This window comes from Trichechus manatus, unplaced genomic scaffold (assembly GCF_000243295.1).
Source record: "Trichechus manatus latirostris isolate Lorelei unplaced genomic scaffold, TriManLat1.0 scaffold00081, whole genome shotgun sequence".
NCBI lineage: Eukaryota > Metazoa > Chordata > Mammalia > Sirenia > Trichechidae > Trichechus > Trichechus manatus.
The window spans coordinates 8,821,460-8,836,211 of record NW_004444017.1 but is presented as its reverse complement, the minus strand read 5'-3'; the positions used below and the strand labels follow the sequence as shown (position 1 = coordinate 8,836,211).

Sequence of the window (14,752 nt, the reverse complement as noted above, 5' to 3'; positions counted from 1 at the left end):
ATACAAAGTTTACATATGGATATGTATTATACAGTATGTATCCCGTATATATGGAAGTATATAATATGTATTCTTTTTGTGGTTGGCTTCTTTATCTCAGCATTATGCTTGTGAGCTTTATCCATGTTGCTGCATGTAGTTTTAGTTCATTTGTTCCCATTGCTGCACAGTATTCCACTGCATATACACCTACTCCTCACTTATCGACTGTCTGATTATCTGACATTTCACATTTATGACAACTTTGAAAAAATTCTTTGGTGGCACCAGTAATGGTCTGGGCCCCATGCGGAGCTGCTGCTGGGCCTGAGGCTCCCTGTGTGGGCCACCCAGTATGTTATACTGGAGGCCCTGGTGACAACCAGGCCACGCGAGGGACGGTGGCTGAGCGTTTGGAGGACACCTTCTCCCATTTGTCTGTGACGTCCTGGTCCAGCCATGGAGGTCCTGGGGCGATGGAAGGATGAGGCGAGGTTGTGAGTCGCCCAGGGCGGCCAGGCAAGGGGCCAAAGGTGCTCGGGAGGTCTGTGGGAGGAGATGGAAAGGGAGGGAGAGGAAGAGAGGCAGCGTGGGGCTGCGAGGGCCAGGGTGGACAGAGGACAAGTGAGGTCCCTGCCCAGGGCAGGCAGTGGAGGCGGGTGGCGGGTGCGGACAACACCTGACTACAACCACCACCACCACCACCCTCAACCCCAGTGGGCTCCACGGTGATGGGGAAGGCATGGTGGAGAAGGAGGGCCCACCATGCCATGCACATCCCGAGATGCACTGGGAGCACCCATCAGGCAGTGAGCATTGAGGGTGGTGGGGGGAGACACTGGCACTGAAGACAGGGCACAGCCCCCAACTCTCGCATAACATCGATTTCATGTAACAACCTGGTCTTTGGAACCTAACCATGTTGATAAGTGAGGAGTGGGTGTACTTAACTTTATCCCTTCCCCTGTTGATAGACTTGGGTTGTTTTCAGTTTTTGGCTATTACCAAATAGTGAATCTATCACCATTCTTGTAGGTCTTTTGGTTAATGTATATAAGCATTTCTGTTGAGTGTATACTTAGGAGTGCGATTGTTAGATCATATGGTATGTGTAGGTTCACCTTTTCTAGATACTGTCAAACAGTATTCCAAAGTGGTTGTACCAGTTTATACTCCCACCAGTACTGTATGGTAGTTCTTGTGTTGCTTTTTTTTTTATTTTTATTTTTTACTTTTCTGGTGAGTTCTTAATGGTATCTCATTGTGGCTTTATTTTACATTTCCCTGATGACTAAGGTGAAACCTTTTTGTATGTTTATTGGCTATTTAGATACCCTCTTTTGTGAAGTAACTGTTCAAAACTGTTATCTATTTTCTGTTGGGTTTTCTGTATTCTTAGTATTGATTTATAGGAATCTTTAAACATTCTAGATAAAGGTCCTTTATCACTTACGTGTGTCATAACTACCTTTTCGCAGTATGTAGCAATTGACCTAGCACCATTTATTGAAAAGACAGCTTCCCCTGTTGTAGTGTCACCTTTGACATAAGTTTAGGTGATTTATGAGGATCTCTTTTTGGACTGTCTTCTTTCCACTGCTCAGTTTATCCATCTTTTTATCAATGCCACACTTTCTTATATTTTCTGTAGCTTTATAATAGATATATGCTTGTTTTAAGTCCTCCATTTTTTTCTTCTCTAAGATTTTGTTTTGGCTATTCTTGGCCCTTTACATTTCCATATAAATTTTAGAATTGGCCTGTCAGTTTCCACAAAAACACCTTCTGGATTTTGATTGCATTTGTGTTTAATCAGCTTATCAATATTGAGTCTTCAGTCAGTCCTGCAGTTAATTTGATGTTTGATCTCTCTAAATATTTTGTAGTTTTCAGTATAAAGTTTTGTGCATCCGTTGTTGAAAATTTTCTATTTCTTAATGGTATTTTAAATTATATCATTTTTAAATTTACACTGTTTTTGATGCTGATATCTTAAATGTAATTTTTTTATGATTACCTGGTATTCAGCAATTTGTTATATTTATGTATTTTCTAATAGTTGTCTGCAGATTCTTTTTGATATTCTGTGAACATAATCATGTCATCTGCCAATTTTGGATTAACATCTTGGAGTTTTGTATCTCTATTAATGAGAGATTTTAAATAATGAATTAAATTTATAATCAATGTTTTTAATAATGACTTCAGTTTCTTTAATATTGGATTATTCATATTTTCTTTTTCTTCTGTCAATTTTAGAAAGTATGTTTAATGTCACATAGCTAATAATTGGCATGGCTAGGATTAGAATTTTGAGCTGCCTCTGTATCTGTGCTTTTCTACCCCAGATGGACTCTGCTTCAAGACTCTCATGCTCTAGTTAAAGATAGATACAATAAATAAATGCAGTATGATGACTGTAGTCCTATAGTTAGGAGTGCATGTAAAGTACAGTGGAACAACAAACGATGCAGAAAGTAAAATGTCTTTGCAGATCAAAGGCTTACAGAAAAGGGAGCACTTGAGCTGGCCCTTGAAGGATGGTAGGGATTTATTAAACTGACAGTGGGTAGAAGGGTATTCTAAACAGAGGAAATTTCATGTACTAAAACCCAGAGGTATGATTGTATATGTTTTATTGGGGAAATTATAACTGATGTGAAAGGTAAACGTAGTATAATATAAAAAAAAATAGGGCTGGAAAGGATAGGATGAATCTAGACTATAAAAAGCCTTAGATGTCAGGCCAAGGCGTATGGACTTCATCTCAAGTAATAGGAGGTCATCATAGGTATTTATTTAAGCAAAGACTGACATGATAATATTTTTGTTTCATAACAATAGCTTCAGGAAAATTGTAAACAATGAATTAGAGGAGAGAAGGACTAGAGGCAGGGAGATGAATTAGGAATCTATTCAAAATGAGGGATGATATGGCAGTCATAGTGGAAATGGAAAGTAGAAAGTAGATCCAAGGGATCATGTAAAGACAAAGTAGATAGGACCTGGTACCCAGTTGGACTTTGTATCTAAGGGAAGATCAGTTGATGATAACTCTTGAGTTGCTAGCAGTTATTTTATCTCCCTTTACGTATTATATCTTGGAATGCTTTTTATCTATCAAATGCATCAATTTTGGTTAGCTAATCTAAAGAATATAATATTTCATGCTATGTATATGTGTGTGTGTATATATCTATGCACACATACTATGAGCCCATTGTTATTTGATACTCAGCAATATATAATACAGTAAAAGTGTAACACCAACTTGATTTTCTACTACATTTATGATTATCATATTTTTGGATCACTGCCTAAGGTAATTTTATTAGAATAATTTGGTCATTTGATTGCCCAGTTGAGTTAATGTCCTTTGACTATCAATTTTTATGAAAGATTGTTACTTAAGATAAATTTGGAGTTATTAAATGTTCAGATTGGGACTAAAGTATGATTTATTGTCCATGTAATTCTTAAAGCTATCATTTAAGAGCTATCTTTTGCAGTCTGTATTAAATTAAGGAAAACAGTGCCCTCTAATGAATGTTTGATAACTGAAGTTTTTGTTGTGAGTGGCTGTTCCTACCACTTCCCTTGGTTTTTGATAACTGAAATGGCTTATAGATTTCAGATTCATCATGCCAGCTGTGTTTTGGTTTCTGTCATTGCATCGCTTTCATTATTCATCTATATTACCTAAAGCACAGTCTCTTTAGAGATACATCAGAAAATTATTCTTCAACATAGAAATCTGTACCCTAGGTTTATATTTAAAGGGGGTGGAGGGGATTGTTGAAAGTTAGGGGATGGATGGAAAGGGGATGGGCAAAAAGTTTCTTTTCCACATGTATTAGAGTTCATGTTTACATACACAATATATTCATTATATATGCAAAAAATAAAATAATTTTTGTCAAGGATGTCAGCTCTTTAGTATAGATATCTGAACCCTAGGTTTGTGTATGAAGGGAGAGAGTGAAGGTTAGAGGATGGAAAGTAGGTAGGAAAAAGAAAAATGTTCTTCACATGTATCAGAGTTCATGCTTCCATAGAAATATACTCTTTATCTAAAAAATAAAATGTTTCAAGGAGATCAAATATAAATTTTTAACTTTGTTTTTCTGAAAGTATAAAACTTTTAGTACTTATTTTAATATTTTCCAATAGCAATATGTAACAAGTTGTGTTATTGTTAGTTACCATCGTAGCGACTTTATGTATATGACAGAACAAAAGGTTGCCCAGGCCTGTGCCATCTTCATGATTGTTGGCTATGTTTGAGTCCTTTGTTTAGGCCGCTGTGTCAGTCATTTCTCCGAGGGCCTCCGCCACCTTCATGAACCCTGAACTTTACCAACCATGAAGTCCTTTTCTAGCAATTGTTCTTTACTGATGATGTGTCCAAAATTAGTGAGCTGGAGTGTCACCATCCTCACTTCTAAGGAACATTCTGGTTATATTTCTTCTAAGACTGGTTTATTTGTTTTTCTGGCAGTCTACAGTATATTAAATATTCTTTGCCAAAATCACAATTCAAATGCATCAATTCTTCTTCTATCTTCCTTTTTCATTGTCCAACCTTTGCATGCATATAAGGCAGTTGAAAAGACCATGGCCTGGGTTGTGCATACCTTAAGTCATCATAGTGCCATCTTTGATGTTTAAGTCAGCTTATGTAATAAGTAGAATAGTTAAAATAACACAAAACATTTAGCTGAGTAAGAATTAATAAACAAGTCACAGAATTCATCTCTGCTGAAAAAAGTCATGTAGTAAGGCTGATTGGTTCCACTATAAATTCGTGATCATCAACTTCAAATGAACCTTCAGTATTGACTGGCTACCCCGGTGTCTTTCTCTGATTAGTGCTTCTCCTCTCACTGCAAGCTGATGGTCTCTTCTCTTACAGGATAAAGAATGGAGGAGCCATTAGCCAGAAACTTCCTCATTTTCTCAATAACAAACATATAAATTTACTCATATCTATATCCATTCTATTGTTTCCTTCTTTTAATATTGAGGAGTTTCTCCTATCCCATATTTTCAGGATGCTTAGAATATCTTTATACCTATACATATATGTGTGTTCAGTCTCTGTCTCTTGACCGAATCCTCCCCATTGACTTTTTATTTAAATATCTTTTTTATTTAGAATAGTTTTAGATTTACAGAAAAATTGCTAAGATAGTATACAGAGTTACCATATACCACATACCCAGTTACCTCTATTAACATTTTACATACCTTCGTTGTAGAGTTGTTTCAACTACGGAACCAACACTGGTACATTACTATTATCTAAACTCTATGCTTTATTCAGATTTCCCTATTTTTTGGTTAATGTCCTTTTTCTATCCCAGGATCCCGTTGAGGATACCACATTTAGTTATGTCTCATGTTAAAATATTGGTCATTGGATTGGTGAAGTGCTATTTAATATTAATTTATGGTTGTTAAGAAATGTAATATTTTAGCTCAAAATGAAAAACTTTTTAAATATCTAGTTAAATTAGCTAATGAGAAAGCCTATAGTCAGATATCGTCAGGATTCATCAAGCTTTGTTGCACTTAATATCACAGCATATCCAGTGGAAGTTTTATGAGAATAAGTGCAACTATAGAAGAATGAAAGTCTATATATGAAAATTTGTCTCATAATTATAGGTCATATATATTTTAAGAGTCTGCTTCTTCCTAAACAGTGAGTGTTTGGAGTCCTCATTCATAGTTTACCAATATGTTGTTGTTAGTTGCTGTTGAGTCACTTTCGATTCATAGCGATCCTATTCAACAGAACAAAATGCTGTCTAGTCCTGCGCCATCCTCACAAGCATAGCTATGTTTGAGCCCATTGTTGCAGCCACTGTGTCAATCCATCTTGCTGAGGGTCGTCTTCTTTTTCACTGACCCTCTACTTTACCAAGTATGATGTCCTTCTCCAGGGACTGGTCCTTCCTGATAACATGTCCAAAGTACATAAGATGAAGTTTCACCATCCTCCCTTCTAAGGAACATTCTGGCTGTACTTCTTTCAAGATTGATTTGTTTGTTCTTCTGGCAGTCCATGGTATAGGCAATATTCTTTGCCAACACTGTAATTCAAATGCATCAATTCTTCTTTGGTCTTCTTTATTCATTTTCCAGCTTTCACATGCATGTGAGGCTGTTGAAAATACCATGGCTTGGGTCAGGCGCACCTTAGTCCTCAAACTGACATCTTTGCTTTTTAACACTTTTAAGAGATCTTTGGCATCAGATTTACCCAATATAGATCATATGTATTCCTTTCTTATTTCTAGGAGTAGGTGCGAGAAGAGGGTATCAAGTCCTCATGTCTCTAAGAAATAATAAATGCATTAAGGAGTGTGGAAGTCAGGTTCAGAATCCAACCACAATTTAGTAATTTGTCTTTGGCTTATTATGTACAGGGAGTTTCATGATAATGCTAACAGCAATTTTTATAAGATTTAAAAAAAAATAAGTAGAATAAAGGTTCTCAATATCTTTTCTATTCCCACATAATTGAAGAGAAAGAAACACATGTCTATCAGTAACAGTAAGAATTTGGTAAATCTCACGGGGAGGGAAATTGTGTTTCAAAAAACCTTCCTTTTCCCCCTGGTCTTTCTTATACACACACACTCTTAGAATGGCATATGTGGAACTTGTACACATACTTCATTTGCTTTGACGCTTAATTAAAACTGCATTGCCAGCATGTTAGTACATCTTTACAATTGCAGTAGTGATTATCTTGTCAGATCCAAAGAAATAAAGAAATCTCCCATAATTCTTGACACCGTTACAAATTATATTGAATTATAGAAAGGCTGTTATAAGTTGCGGAATTTAATTTTTTTTTTTTTTTTTTTTGTATCAGCTTATGCTGTAAGAGAGCCATCTGAACAGAAACTTGCTTGGAGCTTCCAATAAGCAAAGTATTCTCTTGAAACACTGAAGTATCAGAAAAAAATCATCTTCATTTGTCTAGAAAGCAGAATTAGATTAGATTAAAGGGCTTTTTATCTTATATTAAAATATCAAGCTTATTGTGCCATTTCTTTAACTATTACTTCTCTTTTTATAAACTTTTAAACTTTAAAAAAAAAATTCTAAAATAATCTAAGATAGAACTCAGTGTAGATTCTGAACTCATAAAAGCAGGAATCTTGTCTGTCGTCTTTACTGTATCCTTAGCACCTAGCTTGTGCTTGGTAAATGTTGAATAAATGAGCTTTGTCCTTTGTCCTCTGAATAATTTCTGTAGGAGAGCATGTCAACAAGCTAGTCATTATATCTATTGTTAATCTTGTCATGTTCACCAGATAAAAATGCAAGCAAAATTTTCTAAAAAAAAAAAAAAAAGTATTTAAAGATCCAGTAAGTAATGTTTGGATGTAATTATTAAATCCTTAAAGTTGGAAATTATTAAAATGGGGGCTAGGGTGAGTGCATTTTACTCTTTGAATTAGGTTCTGACAGATAGTTCACTAGTATAGCTGTGCCTTTTGTCTGAATTCTCTGCCTGCCTGCATGGGTAGAATTCATTTGTGCTGTTTACTTTATTAACCTATTATTCAAATTTAAATTCAGCCTCATAATTATAGTCAATATTTACTTTTTTTTTAAATAAAACAGACTTTTAGCATATTCTAATGATGTCACTAAATTTCATTCTTTAGAGATCAGGTTTGTAATGTTAAATGGTACATCCCTGATACACTTTATCCCTTATATACTTTATATGATATGATAATGTCTATAACATTTTTGTCTTTACAGTCTTCAGTTTGTAGTCCATTTACATACTCTTTAAAGCAATCCTCAGCATTTTATCATAGTCACGATTGGAATAAAGTGTATTTGATATTTTATGGACATACTAGTATTCATTCATTTAAGATAAAAAGATGAATAAGAAAATTTCCTTATCGTAAGAAGAAGAAATTTCTAACTTACAGTCATATTTTCATGTGCTTCTCAATGTTATAGATGATGACAATTTTATATATTTTTAAGGGATTTTAGTTTTGTTCATACTGGTTTCCATTTATTTTCACTATAGTTTTTTTTTCTCCACAAGGCTTAACATTCATGACAAAATTGCAGTTGTTCCAGATTTATAAATTTAAGAACCTGAATTCCAGAGATAGTATAAGAAAATAAACACATTCTATTATAGTTCCTATGACCTTGGCAGTTACCGTTTTTAAAGTACCTGTTATTTAAGACCATGTGTAAATGGACTATACAAAACATACATAAACTAAAAGGTTATTCCGAATCAGTCTGTCTGGTACCAGAAAGTGGACTGTTCTCCACATTTTCAATACTACAATATAAACTTCATTTGTATTTGGAAATGTTATTTGGCATAGTTGTTGATAACAGAAATCAGATACTTAATTAATATCTTTGAGTCATATACAGGAAGATACATGAGTGGATGGTGTGTGATAGTTTTAAAACTTAATTTTTTTTATATAAAATTTTATGGAAGAAACCCTTCACATATAGGGGGAAAAAGAAACCTTTCACGTATAGAAAAAAATTATAAAAAGCAACACTTTTCCAGTCATTCAATAATACCACCTGTGACCAGAGTTTTTTTTTAGCTTACCAAAATGGAATGATTTTGTTTGACATGCAGTTTTCCATGTGACTTTTAATATGATATGTATCTTTGTAACAAAAGGATAAGAACAATTTCTTCTGAGGAGCCTCTGCCACTCTTGGCTGTTCAACTTTGGACATTAAGAAAATTATGTTCTTTTTCTATTTGTTTACCTTTTTTTTCTCAATGTGCTTTCTCAGTCCCTAACTGTCCATCTGTATTTGTTTTTTTCTTTATTCCTAAATTGTTTATGCTTTTGTTCTTTGTTTGCTTGTTTTGCTATTTTAGTTTTTAAATATTGGGTTTTTATTACATATTTAGTGTATTACATATTTGCCTCATTCATTGACTCCATACAAAATAGGCAAGCAAGTTCAAGGTTAAAAAGCAATGGATTTGAGAACTCACTTTTAAAGCACTTTTTTTGGGGGGTTGGAAGATGACAAAAATTAAACATATTGCTTCTTCCATGTCCGCTGTTTCCTGATACATAGCAGAGTGTGATTTTCATTTGTTTTTTAAATTATATTTTGGTTGGAAAACCTAGAAAAAAAATAGTATTTTATGGCTTACAGATCTTCTTAGGAACTGAGAAGCTGGTGAATGATAATGTGTAGGAAAATTATTTTGCAGTTTTGTTGAAAAGAAAATTTTCCAAGATTCTTTAGTATCTTAAAATGCTGTGATATCTTAAAATTTCAAGGCCTTAAGATAAAACAAAAAGGTTTTCATAATGGAATGTTAACTGATGTCTATATAGAGGATAGTTCGATAATTTTAGTTGGGAACTCTGATGTTTTTGAACCTTTGAATGTTCCAACTTAGAGTATATTTTAAAACTTGAAAGTGGTTCAACAGTTTGGTTATCATCAGATTTTTCTATTCTGAGATACTCTTTAGAGCAGCATAGTTTCAGAAGTTGAGAAAAGGTTCACTGAAATTTTAAGAATAACACTAAGTTTATAATTGTTTGCTTTCATTATAGTCAGAAATTGGGTTTGGGAAAATGGAAACCTACATCAAATTGGAAAAGCTTGGAGAGGTAAGTAAATCCTTTTTTCAAAAATATAGCACACATTTTTTTTCTTGTTCCTTACGTAAATCCCTCTATTAATCCACAATTTTTGCCAACCTAGGAAAAAAAAAAATCACTATTTTCTGAAAGATTATATCTTGTTCTGAGAAGGCAACAGATAGAAGGGAAAAAGCCCTGCAATTCTTGAAGTTATTCCATCAGTTTGAGAGGAAATGAGTGTTTTTTTGTGTTTGTTTTTTAAATAAGCTTGTATTCTTTTATGGAAGCACGAAGCAGTACTGTGCCTTCTTGGTAACAAAACAGGCATCTATTTGTTAGTTAGCCTCCCGGGAGTCTGCTGTCTGTGCTGTCATATAGAAAATAGCATGAGTTCAAATCTGTGAAATATCAAAGTACTATCTTTAAGAATAAAAACATATCTCACTGAAGGTCAGGGAAATTCTTGGCTGATAATGCCTTGGTTTCCTTGAACTTACACTAGTACTGACTAATTTTGAAAAAGCTTACATCCCAGGGTGAGAAAGGGTAAAAAAATTTATCATAGAGTTAGTAGGGAAGCCTTGAGGGAATTTGAGGGCTAACTTGGCAAAGACAGAAGACACCTACTATAGAATATGTTTGTTTTTTAGTGGAGATTTAATGTAGAAAGATTCTGAAATGTCTGGAAACTTTGGTGAAATTTTTATAATTTAACAATATGTTAGTTACATTTTCAATTTTCAAATAATATACTCAATATACTCAATTTTTCTTCAATCTCCACACACCATTGCAGGTAAAACATCTTTGTACTTAAAGCTGTTGATCCAGTCATTAATCTAAAATAAAGTACAAAAAGTAAATTAAATATTCTCCTTATGTTTCCATACTTTTGAGACACTCTGTAGGGCTATAAGAGTGTGGAAGCTGTGCACACAGAACTGAAAATCCCTTTGGCTCTAGAAAAATCAAGATTGGTAATTGTGGAGTTTTCTTTGCAAGATGGAATTTAACATATGCTTAGAAATTAGAAATTCAGTTACAGTTTTCTATTGTCTAGATTGTATAGGTGGACACTCATGATGCTTTTGATGTGTCTTTCAAAAATATGTTTTATAGGGTACATATGCAACTGTATATAAAGGCAGAAGTAAATTGACAGAGAACTTGGTGGCATTAAAAGAGATCCGTTTGGAACATGAAGAGGGTGCACCCTGCACAGCTATTAGAGAAGGTATAATTTGTTCTTTCATGAGAAAAATGTATTATGAAATTTATCTAGAACATTTTAAAACCAAAGCTGGATAATAAGAGTTCATTTTTTGGAAGTAAAAAGAGCTTCTAAACCAAAACCCATTGCCGTTGAGTCGATTCCAACTCGTAGCAACTGTATAGGACAGAGTAGAACTGCCCCACAGGGTTTCCAAGGAGCGCCTGGTGAATTCGAACTGCCAGCCTTTTGGTAAGCAGCCGAGTTCTTAACCACTACACCACCGGGGCTCCAGAAAAAGAGCTTAGATATAAAAATAATAGTTGAGTGGAAGATAAATTTAGACTTAAAAAAAAAGGTTACTTTCTAAAACTGAAATGTCCAACAGAAAGGGATTAAACTATATTGTATAGTTTATAATGAAATACTGTGAAGTCATTAAAAATCATTTTCCTATATAAATATTTGCCATAGGGAAATGTTATTATATATTGGTGCATGGGAAAACTAGCTATAAATTTATATATACAATATGTTAATATATTTATATCATGATACTATTTTATAAAGAAAAGATGGAATATTCAGAAAATGGTTTGAGGCAACTGGTTAGCAATTTGGGGCAGTGGAGTACTTGGCACTTTATATCCAAATGAATCCCAAAAGTTAACATTTAAGAAAAAGCAGAAGATAATATGGAGAGTAGTATTACAATACTGGGGACAATTTTAAGTATTACAGTATCAAACCGAGAACCATTAAAAAAAAGATTGTTAAGCTTGATTCTATTAAAATTTCTACTACCAATCTCCCTAGTGAATTACTGATTTAAAGTCAAGAGAATCGTAAACTTAGTCAGATCATGTGGTAAATTTACTTCAGGTTTTTACAAAGACTGGCTACTACACAGACCAAATAATTGACTTTCTTTTCTGTTTTGCAGTTTCACTGTTAAAGGATCTAAAACATGCAAATATAGTTACGTTACATGACATTGTTCACACAGATAAATCTTTGACTTTGGTCTTTGAGTATCTGGTAAGCATTTAATTAAAAAAACAATATTTAATTTTGCTTTAAAAATTATAGTAAGAAATTGGACTTCGTAAGAGCCCCGGAGACATTATTGTTTAATTGTTGGTATTTATTAAATTTTGTTTTGTGGTGCATCCAGTATCTTTCCTTGAAAAGCAACTTATTTTTAAAATTTATATACGATTAATTGACTGTGCCGTGCATTCTGAAAATTATGTATCACATAATGAAGTGCTGTTTTTTTTTAAGGATAAAGACCTAAAACAGTACATGGATGACTGTGGAAATATCATGAGTATGCACAATGTAAAGGTATGTTTTATTTAAAGCTTAGACAAATACTACATAATGAAATCTACTGGCTTCGTAACTATTCTGTTTCAGAATTTTCTGTGTGGCATTTTAAATAGGCTACTGTCCTCTGAACATATTTACTCAGAACCTCTACTTACTACACTATAGCATTTCTTAGGATTAGACCTTTTCGTAGAACTGCTTCCCATTAAACGTCTTTTAAAAACTACTTTGAACTTCCAGTCACATTTTGACTTAATGATGCAGCCATGCTTAAAGGCAAGAGCTCTCAGAAACCTGGTCTCCTGCTGAGGCTAGTTGTGTGGCCGCCTGAAGCCTGGAAGGTTATGGTACTCACAGAAAGAAAGGAGAATGGATACTATGGTTCAGTAAGCAGTTTCTGTCATAAATATTCATTTATTTAAAAAAATGAATTGGACTTTTCATAGACTTTAGATTTCTTAAATCACTTTCTAAGCTTTAAGAAAGTCACTAAAATATAAATTTCTAAAGTCCTCATCTTCTGTTGAAACTATTTAATGATGTAATAAAAATACTGCAGGCACTCTGAGAGATCTTTATGTAATAAAACCCTTTTGTAGTGGGCGGGAAAAAAAAGCTACTTTTGACATCTCCTTTTACGTTATAGGAGCCCTGGTAGCATAGGGGTTAAGAGTTCGACTGCTCGCCAAAAGGTGGGAGTTCAAATTCACCAGGCGCTCCTTGGAAACCTTGTGGGACAGTTCTACTCTGTCCTGTAGGGTTGCTGTAAGTCGGAATTGACTTGACAGCAATGGATTTTTTGGGTTTTGGTTCATGTTATAACGCTGATTCTCTTTCGTACAGAATACAAGTGTATTCTGCTTTAAAAAAAAAAAAAGTCTATGATACCAAAATTCAGATGTTTAAGTAAAAATGATGAGTGTGTTCTGCAAAAGGCCTTCTTTAAATGGCAAACTCCTCTGATATATTTAAAAGTTTATTTAATTGAAAAAACAACAGCAACAACAAAACAACTTTTCAAGATGTTAATCTAATGAATAAGGGCAGCAGAAAAGTTTGGTATGGTATTAGTGTGAGATGAAGCCCAAAATAATTAATTGAGTAAAAGCATTGGATATAGTTGTTTTCTTGCAGTAGATGTCTTTGATCTGACTGATATACTCCAAATTTAGCAAAAATTTATTCATCTAAACTCAGTCAACAGTTTATGAGAACCTATTCTGGAAATAGTCTATTGTAGCTGAGTGTTTGAGACATTTCCAATTCTGTAGATAGTAACTTTAAACATATATATATATATATATATATATGTATGTATGTATGTATATACTTTATTAAAATAGTAAGTTTGATAGATACAAAGGAGAGCCAGTGTATGTTACTAAAAGACAGCTCACAACATAAGTACACATTGCTAAGAGTTTTTAAATAGGACTCTCAATGTAAATTTATTTACATATACCTTCTTTAAGAATTGTTTTAATCATTTTTTCATTTTGCAAGGTGCTATGAATCTCATTTGTATATATTTCTGTTTGTGATTTTTGCTTTTCCTTTCATATTAGCAGTAATTTGGAAAGACCTTAATTATCATAGTTTGAGAAGTTTGTATCTTTTAAGCCAGGTCTACATGGCTAACTTAAGTTGGAAAGCATTTTATTGTTCATATGTTTAAATGACCCTTGTACTTTCCAGACATAAAAAAACTGAAAACCCGTTGCCATCAAGTTGATTTCGACTCACAGCAACTGTATAGGACAGAGTAGAACTGCCCCGTAGGGTTTCCAGGCAGCGGCTGATGGATTAGAACTGCCAACCTTTTGATTAGCAGCTGAGCTCTTAACCGCTGTGTCACCAGGGCTCTTCCAAACATAAAAGGCAATAGGAATATAGAGTAAAGAGTAATTTTAGAATTTTCAGAACACACAGATATGTAGAGTATAGAAACTCTGCTGCTTTAGAATTCATTCAGACATCTTTTTCAACTGCTGCCCTGGCTTGTCCTCAGTGTGCTGATGCTCTGTTTTTCATCAAGTAAACTGAAGGTACACTCTTGAATCCTCTGCACTTGAGATTCTTTTCTGTTAGGCCCAAAGAATCAAAAGATTTTTTGCATTCCACATCCCTCTTTCCGCCAAAACCTACAACAAAAACCTACCACTAGTTTTACAGGACTTGCTTCCCTCAGAGAGTCAGTGCTAATCCCCTTTTCTGAATCATAGCAGATTTGAAGGCTGAGTAGGAGGCACTGAAATAAAGTACCCAGGAGGTGAGTGTCCTAGGCTGGTTTAGGTTATTTTTATAGGACATAATTTGCCAGAGCTATATACCACCATTCTCTTTAACACCTCAGAGTTTTCATAAAACCACCTATTCTGATGCCTTATTTTAAAGACACTGCCCAGATTTTTTCTTTTTTTTTTTTTTGCGGTTTTTTTATTTTGCCAGAATTTCATAAGCAAACTATAAACCCTAGAGCCCCATAAGTTTATGAGGATATGTTTATTTTGAATTACTTTCTGTAACAAATGAACCATTACTGCTAAGACAAAGTTTCATTTAACTCTACAAATAGATACCGTTAAGACTTAAAAAAGGG

General features: G+C 34.0%; 1 protein-coding gene across 1 annotated transcript in view; it reads left to right on the top strand.

Annotated features, from left to right (window-relative positions):
• Positions 1 to 14,752, top strand: part of CDK17 (cyclin dependent kinase 17) — a 131,252-nt gene that overhangs the window by 99,209 nt on the left and 17,291 nt on the right. The window contains exons 6-9 of the mRNA XM_004381244.2: positions 9,582 to 9,638; positions 10,731 to 10,845; positions 11,765 to 11,859; positions 12,106 to 12,168. Coding sequence (XP_004381301.1) covers positions 9,582 to 9,638; positions 10,731 to 10,845; positions 11,765 to 11,859; positions 12,106 to 12,168 — 330 coding nt within the window. The remainder of the gene's footprint in view (positions 1 to 9,581; positions 9,639 to 10,730; positions 10,846 to 11,764; positions 11,860 to 12,105; positions 12,169 to 14,752) is intronic.